At 40.5% G+C, this 15753-nt stretch overlaps 1 protein-coding gene across 2 annotated transcripts in view; it reads right to left on the reverse strand.

The window, feature by feature from the left end:
• Nucleotides 1-15753, reverse strand: part of SLC39A5 (solute carrier family 39 member 5) — a 71534-nt gene that overhangs the window by 17062 nt on the left and 38719 nt on the right. For both annotated transcript variants that reach the window (XM_089679891.1, XM_089679885.1), the window contains exons 7-8: nucleotides 12970-13116; nucleotides 7826-7901 (exon numbers count right to left, since the gene is read on the reverse strand). In XM_089679891.1, coding sequence (XP_089536017.1) covers nucleotides 7826-7901; nucleotides 12970-13116 — 223 coding nt within the window. The remainder of the gene's footprint in view (nucleotides 1-7825; nucleotides 7902-12969; nucleotides 13117-15753) is intronic.

The raw sequence follows: 15753 nt of genomic DNA on the forward strand, positions 1-15753 counted from the left end.
AAAGCCAGCACCATTACTATTGCCCTAAAAGAAAAAGTATAACAGCAGTTTAAAGCTGAGACTTTACAACTACTTTAAGTTTGTAAAAAAAAAAATATTAGACCTTTAGTCACATCACCTACCTGTAATAAAGAATATACCACATTGTGCAGGCAGCTAAAGAAATCTTCACTGCAGGGATGCCTGTCCTCTTCCTGGCTACAAATTTCCAGTGCTACAGTGCTTAACAGCTTCCTGTTTACAGGCAGAACAGATGGTCTGATGGGAACATGCCCCTTTCTCCCTCCTCCTCCATTTAGATCCATTAATTGATTACACTGTGTGCGAGGGAGAGAATTCTGTGACTGATTTGGCTCTCCCCATTCACAGATCATGTTACAGGCAGTATAATCAATGAAAGAATGTTTCTCAATGGAGGAGGAGGGAGCATGTCTCCTTAGATCATCTGTACTGCTGTACTGTCTGAAGACCTAGGGCTGTTAAAGTTCAGAGACATGAAGAAGACCAGCATGCCTGCAGTGAATTTTTCTCCAGGAGCTGCTTGCACAATGTGGGACATTCTTCATTAAGGTATCTTACCTTATCTTTTTTATAAATCAGATATCTGGCTGTGATGAATTATTGCCCTTTATAAAATATTTGTACTTTGAACTCACGATAAGATTGGTGGGCAGAGCTTATTGTAATTTTGTGTCTTTATAGATTGCAGTGATGTAGCTACTCCGCTTAACAAATGCAACCAATATTTTTTTTATAATACTAATTCAATTACATAACTGCACATAGAAACTAAACTCACCACAATATTCAAAATCAACTAAGGTTTTAATTTTTAGGGGGGACCAATAGAAGTTTCTTTTGGTGGTATTTATTAAGTGCTGTTTTTGTTGTTTTTTTTTTTTACTATAAATAAAAAGGAAAAACAAATAATTGTGACAAAAAAATGTTTTCCCATTTTCCCATAGTTTTTAAATAATATTACAGTCGTGGCCAAAAATATTGGAAACCTTAAAATATGGACTTTGTCCATTGTCCATGCTTTTCCACAATTTTTGTTCTCAAATACTTAGACAATTCTTTGCTGCTCTTTCTCTTCTTCATGCTCCATGGAGCACAGAGACACACAACAGAAAGGTTGGGTCAAATTTTCACCATTTTAACTGGTTGCCAGTGTGATTTCTCTAATGTCAGCATGTGTTAATTGATACAGGTGAATTTAATTACAAATTACAGGAGCATCACAAACTTGGAATGCAATTATTTCTTACAATTTTTGAGAAGGTTCCAATAATTTTTGGGGTTTTGCGTGGAATGTGTCAGATTCAGCTTTTTGTTTCTTTTTTTGTGTCATACACATTTATTATTTTCCCTTAGTTTCTGGTTGGGGGGGATTAATATATAGGTCACTAGAGACAGCATTGAAGAAAGTATGTGTAAAAGAAAAAGGTGTGAAAGGGTTAAGAAAAAAAAAGAAAGAAAGAGGATCCCTATGTCACTAAAATAGAATGAATGAATCTACAGTTGCTGATCCATTCATTCTGTGCTCATTCACAATTACTCGATCTCGCTCTCCCTTGTTATAAGGGGAAGGGAAAGGATCAGCACTGTAGCATGTGATCACTGTACTGTCCAATCACAGTGGTCACATAGTACCCAGCCTTTCAGATTAGCTGGGTATGGTATCTCTGTGTGCACAGTGATCGCTGAGCAGATTGGTTGCCCGATTGGTTATCTGTACAGTGCCATTCATAAACGGCTCTGGGCAAATGAAGGGTTGCAGATCCACAAACATATTCAGTACATCTCTGCAATACATGTACATTTCTCCATGTTTTATCCCCTTAAAGACTAAGTTCACCTTAAAAAAAATGCACATGATTTTGTAGGTTAAAAATGTGCATTTATTATATTTTTTTCTTAAAAGCCTGTAGAGCATTGCACCCTCATTCAGAGGATCAAGGCTGCAATGCCAGGCTCCGGCTGACTGTCAGTTTGGCTGTCTGCTCATATCTCCATTAACCTCCCTAAAGGTATTCCCGAGTGTAGCTCGGGGTAAAATGTCTATACCAAAAGCGGTAACCCCGAGCTACACTCGGGCTTACCATGCAGCGCTGCATAGGGAGTCCCTGCAGCACTTACCTTGCCCATGGCTCCCGCGATGTGTCCCCTGCAGCGTCCCCGGCCATCTCCTCCGGCTGATGTTGGCACCCGCCTCCTGTGTTCCGGTCCCTGTGACGTCGGGACGTACGGGCGGCGGCGGGAAATTTGAAAATTTAAAAAAAATGTCATTTTTTTCAAAACGATTTTACATAGTAAAACATTGCTGTTTCAACCCATTTCACATACATTTTGTCCCTAGTGCTTTGTCCTGTCCCCTGTCTGCATTTTGATTGTTCTTTCTGCCTGGAAATGTAGAAAAGTCCATGGCGTCCAAAAAGTGTCCCTTTAGGTCAAAAGCGGGTTTAGATCAGCTAGAGAACAGCGATAGTAAATCAGAACCACTTGCAGAATTGAGTGATAATGATTCGTGGGGAAATTCGTCATCAGACACTGAAAACAATTTTGCGACTTTGCTCAGTGATGTGCGAACTTGGCGCTATATTTCAAATTTCAGTGTTTTTGGTTTGATTATATTATTGAATTAAATGTATGATTTAGAATCTTGTTCAGACAGATTTCAGTGAGTTATTCCTAAAAATTACAGCCTACAATAAAAAACTACATATTTCTATGCAAAATAATGGTACCGCTTTCAGCACCAAAAATATGAAATAATCATACCGCTAGGGAGGTTAAGCTCACCAGTGCACTCACCAAGAACTGCAAGCCATCTGCCGCAATGGCTGACAGTAGTTGTAGTTCATTCATTCACAGAATGAATGATGTGGCTGTGTGGGCGGAGCCTGCCCACTGTCACAATGGCAGATTGGGTCGGGGTGCAGCAGCAGGTGATTTAAATATAAATATAGGTGTAACATGTTACTAAAGGTGAACTTATCCTTTAGAAAAACATAGTGGTTGATGGATATCACACTCCTACCACATACTCTATGAACTAAGTTGCTGTGCTAAAAATTTGAAGACTCACTCTGAGATATTCTTATTAAGGTGCACTGTGTATTATTGTTTCCTAGTGTTGTCATAAATAAAGTACTATCTACCAAAATATGTACTTTTCTTGTGTTTAAACAATGCATGTGTGGGTTTCCTCTGGTTTCCTCCCACACTCCAAAAAGACATGCTGGTAGGCAAATTGGCTCCTGTCTAAATTGGCACTAGCATGTGTATGTATGCATACATGTTGGTCTGGAGGCAGAAAACACACATAGCCCAGGACTGCAGAAACCGATGTGTTGCAGAACTTGTAAACAGTACAACATGCCCGAACTCATATAACTGGGGCACTTACAAACCATTGGAGCAGTGCCTGTAAAGGGGAGTGAAATGTGACTTGGCCAGTCCAACCCAAAATGGAGCTTCCTGAGGTTGCAGACATAGGCCCTATGCTTTCCCTACTCCTCCAAAACCTCTCCTTACTGCCCTTGACAGATGGGTATCCTGTCCCTGCACTATTCACTCCCAAATGAGTGCCAAAACCCCAGGGGCAGAGACTTAAAAAGACTCTGTGTGACCCAAGATGGCCACCAGGGTCACCTGGATCCAGCTAAGCCAACCAGAACACTGTTCCAGGTAACTGAGGACATCCTAGAGAGACTCAGTTTCTCTTGTCCTTCTCCCCTAGCTGCATTGCCGTTCTAGATGATCTCCATCTGTAATGAAGAATGTAGACTTCACCTGCCCACATGCATGTGAGATAAGGCCTTAGAATGTAAGCTCCTTGAGGGCATTCACCGATGTGAATGTACAACATATGTAAAGTGCTGTGTAAGTTGTCAGTGCTTTATAAATACCTGTAATAAATAAACACACTAAAGATTTGTTTATATGTTGAAGCACAAAAGATAACACCTCTTTGGAAGTACAATTACCTTTCACACTGCTCTATGTTTAAAGAACAATTTTTTATTTTTTTTCAAGGTGACAGATCACTTAGAGCAGTGTTTCTCAACCTTTTCTCAATTAAGACACCTTTTAAGATTATGGACAGTCCCGAGGCACCCTTTAAATTTATGGACAGTCTTGAGGTACCTCATTTTAGAATGGGGTGCCTCAAGACTGTCCATAATTTTAAAAGGTGCCTCGAGATGGTCCATAATTTTATAAGGGCACCCCATTCTAAAATGTTAATAACTATTCTAATAGTTTTCTATAACGCAGCACACATGTAGGACACCCAACATTAGGCGATTTATTCTTCCAGAACAAACCAACTTTTGTACACTGGTACTGACTAATATTCCAATGTTTCTCTTCTCCCTCAGTTTTTCCCCCATCACTGAGCTAATGTGACCCCAGCACTGATGGAGAGGGGCAAGGGAGGGGCAAACTAGGATGCTGTGCAGGCAGCTGACATCCTCCTTATCAACTGATGATATCATTGGTTGTCAGGACACCGGAGGCTAGAAGGTTGTAATGGTGCACAATGAAAACTTGTGACTTTGTGTAACTAAAAAGTAGGCTTGTTCCACCCGCTGGCTTGTATACAAGTTTTGGGCAATTTTTAAACATTTTGCCAAGGCACCCCTGAAGAAACTTCAGGGCACCCTGGTTGAGAAAGGCTGACTTAGAGCTTCAGCTCTGTGTAATGTATTTACCTGTGACCTGTATCCATACAAGCAGCTGCAGATACTGTACATTACATAGAGCAGCAGCACTAAGGGATCTTCTGCTGTTATGAATGAACAAGCAGCACTGATCGTTTATTTGTCTGTATGGTGTACGGACCGGGCAGCGAAAGGGTTGAACACAAAAAAGGCATATTTTGGTGCCAACTGTCAGAACAGCTCGTAAGGGAGATTCCAAAAGAGAAATACTGTATATATGTGCATAGCTAGCTTTTTACAGAACCCTGGCTTAATAATAATACTACATTTTATTTATAGGCACCTTTCAAAACACCCAAGGTCACCTTTCAAAAATAGCAGCAGAGCAACAAAAGTAAATAAATAAAATAAATATACATTACATAAACATTAATTACAAGACAAAATCAATGAAGACAGAGTATGCTAGTTTAACCACTTCAGTGCTGGACACTTTCACCCCCTTCCTGCCCAGGCCAGATTTCAACTTTCAGTACTGTCACACTTTGAATGACAACTGTGAGGTCATGTAACACTACCCAAATTCAATTTTTACAATTTTTTTGAGACAGAGCTTTCTTTTGGTGGTATTTAATCAAAACTGTTTTTTTTTAATTTTTTGCTAAACAAATGTAATAAACCCAAAAAAAAAACAAAACAAAAAAAAAAAAAAACTTTCAAAGTTTCTGTTATAAAATTTAGCAAATAAGTAATTTTTCTTCTTCACTGATGTGCGCTGATGAGGCTGCACTGATGGCCACTGATGAGACGGCATTGATTAGCTGCACTGATGGGCACCAATATGCTGCACAGATGGGGCTGCACTGATGGGCACTGATAATCGGGAATGATCATCAGTGCAGCCTATCAGTTTAAATGTCCCTGTCATAGGAAAGACAGTTTTCGGCTTTCCTTTTCTCCATCAGCTGATCACATGGTAAAGAGCCAATGTCATTGACTCTTTATCCTGATTGGTGATGCGTTGTGCCTGAGGGACATAGCTCACCACTGATTGCTGCACTGCGTGTTCCTGGGGTGTGCATGCACATCAAGAATGGCAGGACGCCATATGATGTCCTCCCAGAAGGAGGGGTCCCGCCCGGCCTATTGTAGAATGACCAGTTACCAGTTGAAGAAATTAGTTTTGAGATGTGATTTGAAGATGGGTAGGAAGTGAGTGTTGCGGCTTGGTTACAGCTAACACATAGCAGTAGGAGTAAGTCAGTAACTACAGAGACTTGAAGGGATGCCGTTTCAGAGGAGGAAAGGAACAGAGAGTGGAGCTGCAAGGGGGGCAGCGAACTTAGAGGTACTGAGTAGACCTTAACCACTTGCCGCCCAGCCACTGCATGTATACGGCGGCAGGGCGGCACTCGCAGGCAAAACCACGTTTTAAAATGTGTTTTGTAAACAAATAGAGGGCGCGTGTGAGGCGCGCCGCCGCCCTATCTGTCCCGCGGATCACCACCGCAGATGTGAGTCGCCGGGTCACAGCCGTTCCTTAGCGGCTGTTTCCCGGCGATCGGCGGCAAACAGTGACAGACAGCACAGCTGCAGTAGCTGTGCTGTCTGTCACTTCCCTGTCAGCTCGAGGATGAGCTGATCGAGAAAGAACAGTTTCTCTTTCTCGATCAGCCTTGTCCCGTCCAGTACACACCCCCGCCCCCTAGTAAAACACTCCCCTCACTCCTATAACCCTTCCCTGCAAAACAAAGTTAACCCCTTCCTCCCCATTGCCATTAGTACAGTGTCAGTGGTTTTTTTTTTGCACTGATCACTGTATTAGTGTTTTTGGGGATGTCAGTGACCCCAAGTCAGTACCCCCCAATGTCAGAATGTCCGCCGCAGTCCCGCAGTCCCGCCATAAGTTGCGGGTCGCTGCCATAAGTCCCTGATCGCCGCCATAATTCGCTGATCGCCGCCATTATTAGTATAAAAAAAACCCTAAAAATCCCAGTATCTTTCCCGCCATTTGTAAACGCTATAACTTTCACGTAAACCAATTAATTTACACGTATTGGGTTTTTTTTTTAGCAAAGACATGTCGCAGAATGCATTTTGGCAGAAATTTATGACTAAATTTGATTTTTGCATTTTTTTACTGGACATGTTTTATAGCAAAAAGTCCAAAATATTGTTTTTTTTCCTCAAAATTGTCAGCCTTTTTTTTATAGCGCAAAAAATAAAAACCGCACAGGCGATCAAATACCACCAAAAGAAAGCTCAATTTGTGGGAAAAAAAAAGGATGTAAATTTAATGTACCGTATTGCATGACCGCGCAATTGTCCGTTAAACTAGCGCAGTGCTGTATAGCAGAAAAATGGCGTAAATTGCAGTATTTATACCATAGTTTGTAGACGCTATAACTTCCACACAAAGCAATCAATATACACTTATTGGGATTTTTTTATCAAAAACATGTAGCAGAATACATTTTGGCCTAAATTTATAACCAACTTTGAGTTTACTATATATTTTTTATAGCTGAAAGTAAAAAATATTGTTTTTCTTCAACATTTTTGGCATTTTTTTTTGTTTATAGCGTGAAAAATAAAAAGCGCACAGGTGATCAAATTACACCGAAAGAAAGCTCTATTTGTGTGAAAAGAAGGACGTAAATTTCGTTTGGGTGCAGCATTGCATGACCGCGCAATCATCAATTGAATTAGTGCAGCGCCGAGTAGCAAAAAGAGGCCTGGTCATTAAGGGGGGTAAATCCTCTGGAGCTCAAGTGGTTAAAGCTTGCCATGGTCAGATCAAATTTCTTACAGCTGAATTTCTAACCATCCACGGGCAGGCTGGTTTTATGGAAGCTGATCTATCGATCAACTTCAGTACAACCAGCCTGTTGAGTTTCTTTCACCCAATCCCTGCTATAGCCATCAGCTATGATCATTGTATTCTGCCGGTGGGGAAGACTCCTTCCACTCCCTGCCAGCAGAACATAATTGTTGATGGAGGAATCCCTTCCATACCACTCTGACTGTGTTTATTTATGCATAATGTATTGCCTCCCTAAGACAAACTCTGGACACAAAAAATACACTATACATTTCCTTTAGTCCACATAAGTCTAAGCAAGTCTCCTGTTATTTGACATGTTTGGAAGTGTGTTACTTACCAACAGGATGACCAAGTTCCCATAATACGGTGGTGCATCCTTCATCTTGAGCAGGCTTTTTCACGTGGGGATGTTTCTAGTGATGGAAAGGGCACTTAAATGTGAATAAATAAATAACTTGCTTACTAAAAAGGGAATTTACAGCTTATACCATTTTGTCTGCAAACAATACAAAAAGGCAAAATTTGTTCCTTTGTGTTACATACATACAGTAACTCATGCCTGGCGTGAACATGATGGAAATATACAAGAAAAGAGAGAATTTTGTTCATCCAGAAAAAAAAAGTATGTTTCCTAAATATAAGCAATGCATTCTTGTGAAGATGAATAGCATGTATAATGTATCCAACAATAAACAATCACCTGTCCAAACAGGGGTGATGTTTCTGTAATAAAAATTCATTCTTGAGAAAGCCATTTGCCACGGTTTCTGCTAGTAAAGGTTCACACAACATAGGACAACTGTACGCACAGAAAAGAAACACTATGTTTATAAAAGTTACAGGGGTTGATTTGCTAAAACTAGAGAGTGCAAAATCTGGTGCAGCCATGCATGGTAGCCAATCAGCTTCTAATGCCAGGTTGTTCAATTAAGCTGTGGCAATAAAACCTGGAAGCTGATTGGTTTCTATGGAAAGCTGCACCAAATTTTGCACTCTCCAGTTTTAGTAAATAACCCCATTGAGTGTCTTCACATAAGGATGAGTGTATATAATGTATCCAATAGTTACCTGTCAAAGCAAGAGCATTTGTTACTACAGTCTTAATGTTGCTTTAATAAAAATTCTCTGTTAACAAATGTTGTCACTGTTTTGTTAGTAAGGGTTCACACCAGTTTATCCACTAGGTGGATGCTGTGTGCTAGTGGCCAGCGAGCTCGCTCGTCAGAAAGAGTCTTGCGCACAGTTGTGTCATGATGTCAGGACCTGCAACTGTCAAATCAACTTGTTTCAGAGAGATATTGCTCATCTTTGTCATCATTAGACAATTTTTGGTCCTATCTTGTAGTAGCTTGTTGTTAACCCTTTATTGTACAGATCATCCTACCTATGTGTCATATGGCAATTATTCTCTCTTTTCAAATGAAAATATACATAATCGCACAACAATTCTCAGTGCAAACTGTATTCAAAATAGGGCAAACTTAATTCTTCTTCTTAAAAACATAAATTGCAGGCAATGTATATATTTCATAAAAAGACATCTAAAAATTATAGAAATGTAAAAACATAAAAAGCAAAAATAATACCAAAAAGGATCATGAAAAAACAAAAGTGAGTGAACCAAATATCTTAGAAACCATCAAAACTTGCAAGGTTTACCATTAATTCTACTTCAGAGATAAGGTCCCATGTCTAAGTGATTGCATATTACAAAAACCCATCTTGCTTCTGCTCTAGACATCTGTTTTATAAAGTCTCCTCTTCGTATCTTTATGCACTTTTTCAATAGGCCAGAACCCACGTTTAAAGTGTTACTAAGCCCACAACGGTAAAATCAGTCTGTATATGCAGTAAAGCATGCTTGTTATATTAACTGTGGAACATAAGGGGTTAATCACAGAGGCTAAATGGTTAGCACTTCCGCCTGGAAGTGCTAGGGTCATTGGTTCAAATCTCAGCCACGGCACCACCTGCCTGGTGCGGTTTGCATGTTCTCCCTGTGCCTGCGTGGGTTTCCTCCATATACTCCAATTTCCTCCCACACTCCAAAGACATGCTGGTAGGTTAACTGGATCCTGTCTAAATTGGCCCTAGTATGTGTATGTATGAATGTGAGTTAGGGACCTTAGATTGTACGCCCCTTGAGGGCTAGGGACTGATGTGAATGTACTATATATATATATATATTGATAGCACTATATAAGTACCTGAAATAAAAAATAAATAAATTGTGCAAAATGGCTTCTCTGGTCCTCCCCTTCTTCTACTGTCCCCAATGCATCTGGTGATAGTACAGAGCTCTAGGATTCACTCTACACATGCTCAGTTTAGAGTGTATGGCTAGTTAGTTTTTCTTTTCTTTTGGAGGGTGCATGTGATCGGGCCCAGGGTCAATCAGCACCATCCAGACAGAGGGTCAGGGGTTATGCCACCTCATAGGACAGTCAGAGGAGAATGAAAACTCCTCCTACAAGCTTTAACCAGTACTTTGCTGGACACTATTAAAAGTCACAAGACTGCTACAGTATATACTACTGATAAGAAAAGGTATTTAGCACTTTATATTTACTAAAATAATTGCATTTCCATGTTGTGTGTACTGTGGGAGAACAGATATAGTGAATGCAGGGTCCTGGGTTTAGTAACACTTTAAGGTGAATATTACCTGTAGACTACTAGCACAGTTATGGGGGTGAGGTTCACACCAGATCTCTATATGGCGAGGGTCCAAAGGAGCGGGAACCAAGAAGATGAATTGACATTTATTTTGGAAGGGTAACAAAAACAATTAGATGACTTCTGTAATTCATAATGATTTTCATTTAAAATTAATACTAACCAGTATTAAGGAATCTGTGGCTTTTATTAGATTTGACTATTTTTAGAAAGAATAACCTACACGGAAAGACAAACCATCAAAAGCCACTAGATAAAATTAGTTTTATATTGTCAGACAGTTTTTGCCTAAAAAGATGGCTGTACAATCTCCCCAAAAATCTATACAGGCAATTGAGGAGAAATTGCAACTGTGTCAATGACTACAGAATTGAAGAAGACCATTTAGTAGAACAATTCAGAGAGAAAGGATATGATGAAAAACTGTTACAAATGGAATGCAGAACATGTGAATCTAGAAAAAATAACATTACCTCTCCGAAACATGTTGATTGATAGCTGAAGGTCTTGTAGCAACGCATGCGCAAGACTGTCTTTATGACCTGTGAGTGCACAGGACATGAGCAAACCAGCGTCTTAATAGTGAATAGTCTTGTGTGAACCCCTAATAGCAATGCAGCTCCAATCTGACTTCGCAGGAGATGATTTTCATTAAAGGCTAAGTTCACCTTTTAGAAAGACAATAAAATGCACATACTGTATATTTGCAGGATAAAATGTGCCCTTTTTTCCCCATAGGAGCCTGCAAAGCATTGCACCTGCGATCAGTGGTTCCAGTAGTATTCTGACTCAACTACAGGATGATAAACCTTATCTCCCACGATGTATACAGCTATACCATGTAGTGTTGAATCTATCTCTTGCATCAGGTCAGATAGTATAACTCAATTAATAAACTGACATGTTGAGGAAGTCAGATGAGGAAACCCATTCAAATTTTCCGTTTAATTGCGAATATTCATAAGTAGAAAAACATTAATGTTGTAGCCTCATGGAAGATGCATTCAGGAAGACAGGATACAGTGGAATGATTACAGAGAGAGGCAGGGGGGAGGAGTATACACAAGTACAGTAAGAGAAAGAGCTCAGCTTAGACAGAAGGAGACAGCTTTAAGTCACAGAGCAATAATAAACAAGTGATGGTCACAGAGAAATAATAATAAATCAAATAGTGTAATAAAACAAGTAGATTCTTCCTTCAGCATCCTGTCTGTACTAATGTACATGCTTTCAGTTAGAGAGCTGAAGGGAGTTTCAATGGAATACCAGTTCTGTGATTACCGCACTTATGTTTCATTGAGATCTAGTGGTAGACAGGACTTGTAGTTCATTCATTTCACAAAGATCTATAAATTAATGAAAAGGCTGTGTGGGTGCAGTCCACTCGTGTGCACCAAATCCCTTTACAAACCTAGCTACTACTTTGTGGAAGTAGTGGTGACATCATCATTATGCTTCATATAGCCTGTACAGAGAGAAAACCTGCGGGGGAGACCCAGCACACCCTCCTACTACAGGTTGCCTCCAGAAAACTACAAGAGGAAGGGGATACAAGACCAGTCACCCTACACAAGGAAGGAAAGCAGCAGTGAATGTTCTGACAGGTAATACATTTTTGGATACATATAAGCTATCCATCTTCATGAATGCAGTGTGTATCTTTAAACATACTTTTTGGGTGAGAACAGTTGTCTCTAATTTGTTAGTGGATTGCAATTTACTTTATGATATATAGGGGTATCATCTTTTGAGACTACAGTGGATACCATTTTGTATAATACAAGGATTTTTGTTTACTCAGAGCTTTTATAGATGGAAATTTAAAAGATGTCATTGATAACATTTTTGTTAAGGGTACTGAGCTGTCATCGGGATCCTTCCTTTTCTAAATGCTCTGTCACTGACCTGGAACAAGCATGCTGCCAGTGAAGTGGTAGACAACTGATACACATATTCTTGTTCCGGGATATATCGATAGCAAGTAATGTTGAAGGTAAATGATATACTGATTGCTGCTTATGGCAATACAGATTGTCTGAGAAAATTCTTCCCACTAACACTGATAAATTTGGCCATCCAACTGTGAAATATACAGGGCGGCACAGTGGCTTAGTGGTTAGCACGTCTGCCTTGCAGTAAATGGGTCATGGGTTCGATTCCCGACCATGGCGCCTCCTGCATGGAGTTTGCATGTTCTTCCTGTGCTTGTGTGGGTTTCCTCTGGGAAATCCGGTTTCTTCCCACACTCCAAAGACATGCTGGTAGGTTAATTGGATCTTATCAAATTGGCCGTAATATGTGTATGTATGAATGTGAGTTAGGGACCTTAGATTGTACACCCCTTGAGGGTTAGGGACTGATGTGAATGTTCAATATATATATATGTGTAAAACGCTGCGTAAATTGACAGTGCTATATAAGTACCTGAAATAAATAAATAAAATAGTGGAAAGGCATTTTAGAAGATGGGATGCCCTGAGGGTCTGTAAATTTAGTTCATAAAGCTGCCCACACACTGATTGAAATTTGACTGGTTTGCCAGGGAAAGGACACATTTTGACAGAAGTCAATCATTTGATTGACTTCTGTTGAACAGACATTTTGGAAATCTTTCCCAGATTGGCCAATCAGTGAATAAAATGTCACTGCAGGGAGATTTTTCCATCCACCTCATCATTTGTGCAGATGGGGGAACAAAAAAAAAAAAACAAGTGTATGGCCAGCTTAATACTGAAATCCCTAAATATATGGCTAATTTGAGGAACATTTTATATTTATTAAATTAATTGGAGTATGGACAGTTACCTTATGTTTTCTCTGCCTCAGGAGTCCCAGGAGATTTTCAATAAGGAACAGTACATAGATACCTCCAAGCACACACAACCCCTTTAGTACTGGTTCCATAAGATGAGAGTTATTGTGATGATCATCCTTTGTGGGATCTTCTTGAGACTGCAGAAATAATAAAAAAGTTATTGGACAAAATAGGCACAGCTCTAAAATTAAGACAATCAGACAACATACTCTATTAACAAGTATACTCCAAAAACTGTGAAATGCAGATGGGACCGGGTGATTCATTTCACTCACCACTGTCATCCTCCACTCTCCTCACTCCTCCCCAACCCACATCCTCCACTCCCTTTCCTCCTCCTCCCCCACATCCTCAAATTCCCTCTCTCCTTGTCCATTAACCCAGCTCCCTCTCTACCAACCTTCCTGGTCCTCCACTTCCCTCACCTGGACCTCCTCTCCCCTTCTTTTAACTCCTCCACTCCCCCCGTCACCATTCATCCACCTCCCTTATCCTCCACTCTCCTCCTTTGTCCCCAGCTCACCTCCCTACCCTCTATTCACTTCCTCGGTGCCTCCTCCAATCACCTCCCTCCTTCTCCACTCACCTCCATCTTGTTCCACTTACCTTCTTTGTCCTACACTCAGCTCCCTGTTACTCCACTCGACTCCCTTGTCCTGGACTTGCTCTCCTTCCATATACTGTGGATTGTTTAAGGGCTTGCCCACACTAGATGCATTGTTGTGAATTTTGGTACAGTTTCAAGCACAAGAATAATCCACAGACAAGATATCCATTGTTGTTAAAAGAATCTGCTCATAGCCATGTGTTATGTTGAAGTGTGTGTGGAAGCATTAGCTGTATTCTGCATTTGAGGTTTGTTGACATGCAGTTTCCAATTCAAGACTACATGTAATCTTTCATAAACTGTATGTAACACAACACAACTAAAACATGTCAATGCACAATAAAGCAATGCACATAACCACATCTGTTCTGGTGTGAACACCAAAGACTGACCATTAAAAAATAAAAGTCATATCAGACCTTCTCCAGGTGTTGACAACTATTACTATATCTACTCAGATACAAATATCTACTCAGATACAGAACAGCCAAGAAACACAATAATTGGATTTTTTCTACATTCCTAGCTGTAAAATCCATTTCTTGGAGTACATCACGCGACACAGAGCAGGCCATAATAATGACTATGTTGGTTATATGTCACCTATAGGTGAATGGACACTGGCCAACCAAACAGGAAGTTCTCCCCCACTCTACACATGAAGTACTCAGTTTTTGCAGCAAGCAATGAAAATCCAGAAAGAGGGGAGGCACCTCTGTATCCAGTGATGTACTGCAAGAAATGGATTTTACATGTAAGTATGTAGAAAAAATACAATTTTCCTTTTCTTTTACATCATGGGACACAGAGCAGGCCATAATAATGACTATGTGGGACGTCCCAAAGCAATAATCTTGAGGGGTGGGTGACATTACAATAACTACCGCCAACATCCCAAAAGGGAGCTATTCAACTGCACGTAAAACACTGCGGCCAATAGCAGAATCCTCCATGGCTCTGACATTCACCTGGTAAAACCTTGTGAATGTATGAACCCAAGACCATGTAACAACCTTGCAAACCTGAGCAACTGACACCTAGTGGCGGATAGCTCAAGATGCCCCCAAACTCCTGGTAATGTGCTATCACCCGCAAGGGTGGAACCTTGCTCTTCAGACCATGGGCTTGAATGATTAACTGACGAATCCACTTAGAAATAGTTGATTTGGATGCCGCCTGTCCTCTCCTGGAACCTTCTGGCAAAATTAACAAGGAATCAGTCTTTCTAATCTGTGCAGTCATTCTCAAAAAGACTCTTATTGCCCAAACTACATCCAGGGCATGCAAAGATCTTTCTTTTGATGATTAAGGCCTAGGAAAGAATGAAGGTGGAACAATGTCCTGATTGAGATGAAAACTACAAACCACCTTTGGCAAAACAGACGGATGAGGCCGTAACACCACCTTAGCTTGCTGTACAACCAAAAATAGTTTGCAGAGGTGATAGTCACCCAATACAGAACCTTTCGAGTTAGCAGAACTAATGGAATTTCCCTGATAGTTTCAAATGGTGGTTTCTCTAAAACTGCCAAGACCAACTTCAAGTCCCAAGGACAAAGGGGCTGTGTGGCAGGAGGAACAGTACGCATCATTCCCAGTAAAAAAGTATGAACCAAAGAGTGAGAAGCAATTGTTCTTTGGAAGAAAAAAGCCAAGGCTGAAAGCCGACCCTTAATAGTACCAACAGCCACCTTTTTTTCTACTCCTGATTAGAGAAAAGACAAAATTCTCCCGATCAAATATTTCTGTGGGTGCCAGTTTCAACCCTCACACCAAGAAATATATGCCTTCCAAGTTCTATAATAAATGTTTCTAGAAACCAGCTTTTTAGAATTCATCATTGTGTGTATAAAACGCATCTGACACTCCCCTATCTCAACAAGCATGCTGTCAAATTCAGCGACCGTAAAGCTGGGTGCAATATAGGTCCCTGAGACAGCAGGTCTGACTGATCTGGCAGAGGCCAAGGATCGCCTACTGTTAGCCTGACAATGTCCACATATCAACACCTCCTGGGCCAGGCTGGTGCCACTAATATCACCGCAATCATAGCCGTGGGAGTAGCTGAATCAGGGGGAAGGCAAAGATTAGGGAAAACTGATCCCATGGTAACACAAAGGCATCTACCCCTGTTACAAGAGGGTCCTACGTCCTGGATACAAACCTG

The sequence above is a fragment of the Staurois parvus genome, unplaced genomic scaffold (genome assembly GCF_062004578.1).
Source record: "Staurois parvus isolate SC_StPar_1 unplaced genomic scaffold, SC_StPar_1.0 ptg000017l, whole genome shotgun sequence".
Taxonomy (NCBI): Eukaryota; Metazoa; Chordata; class Amphibia; order Anura; family Ranidae; genus Staurois; species Staurois parvus.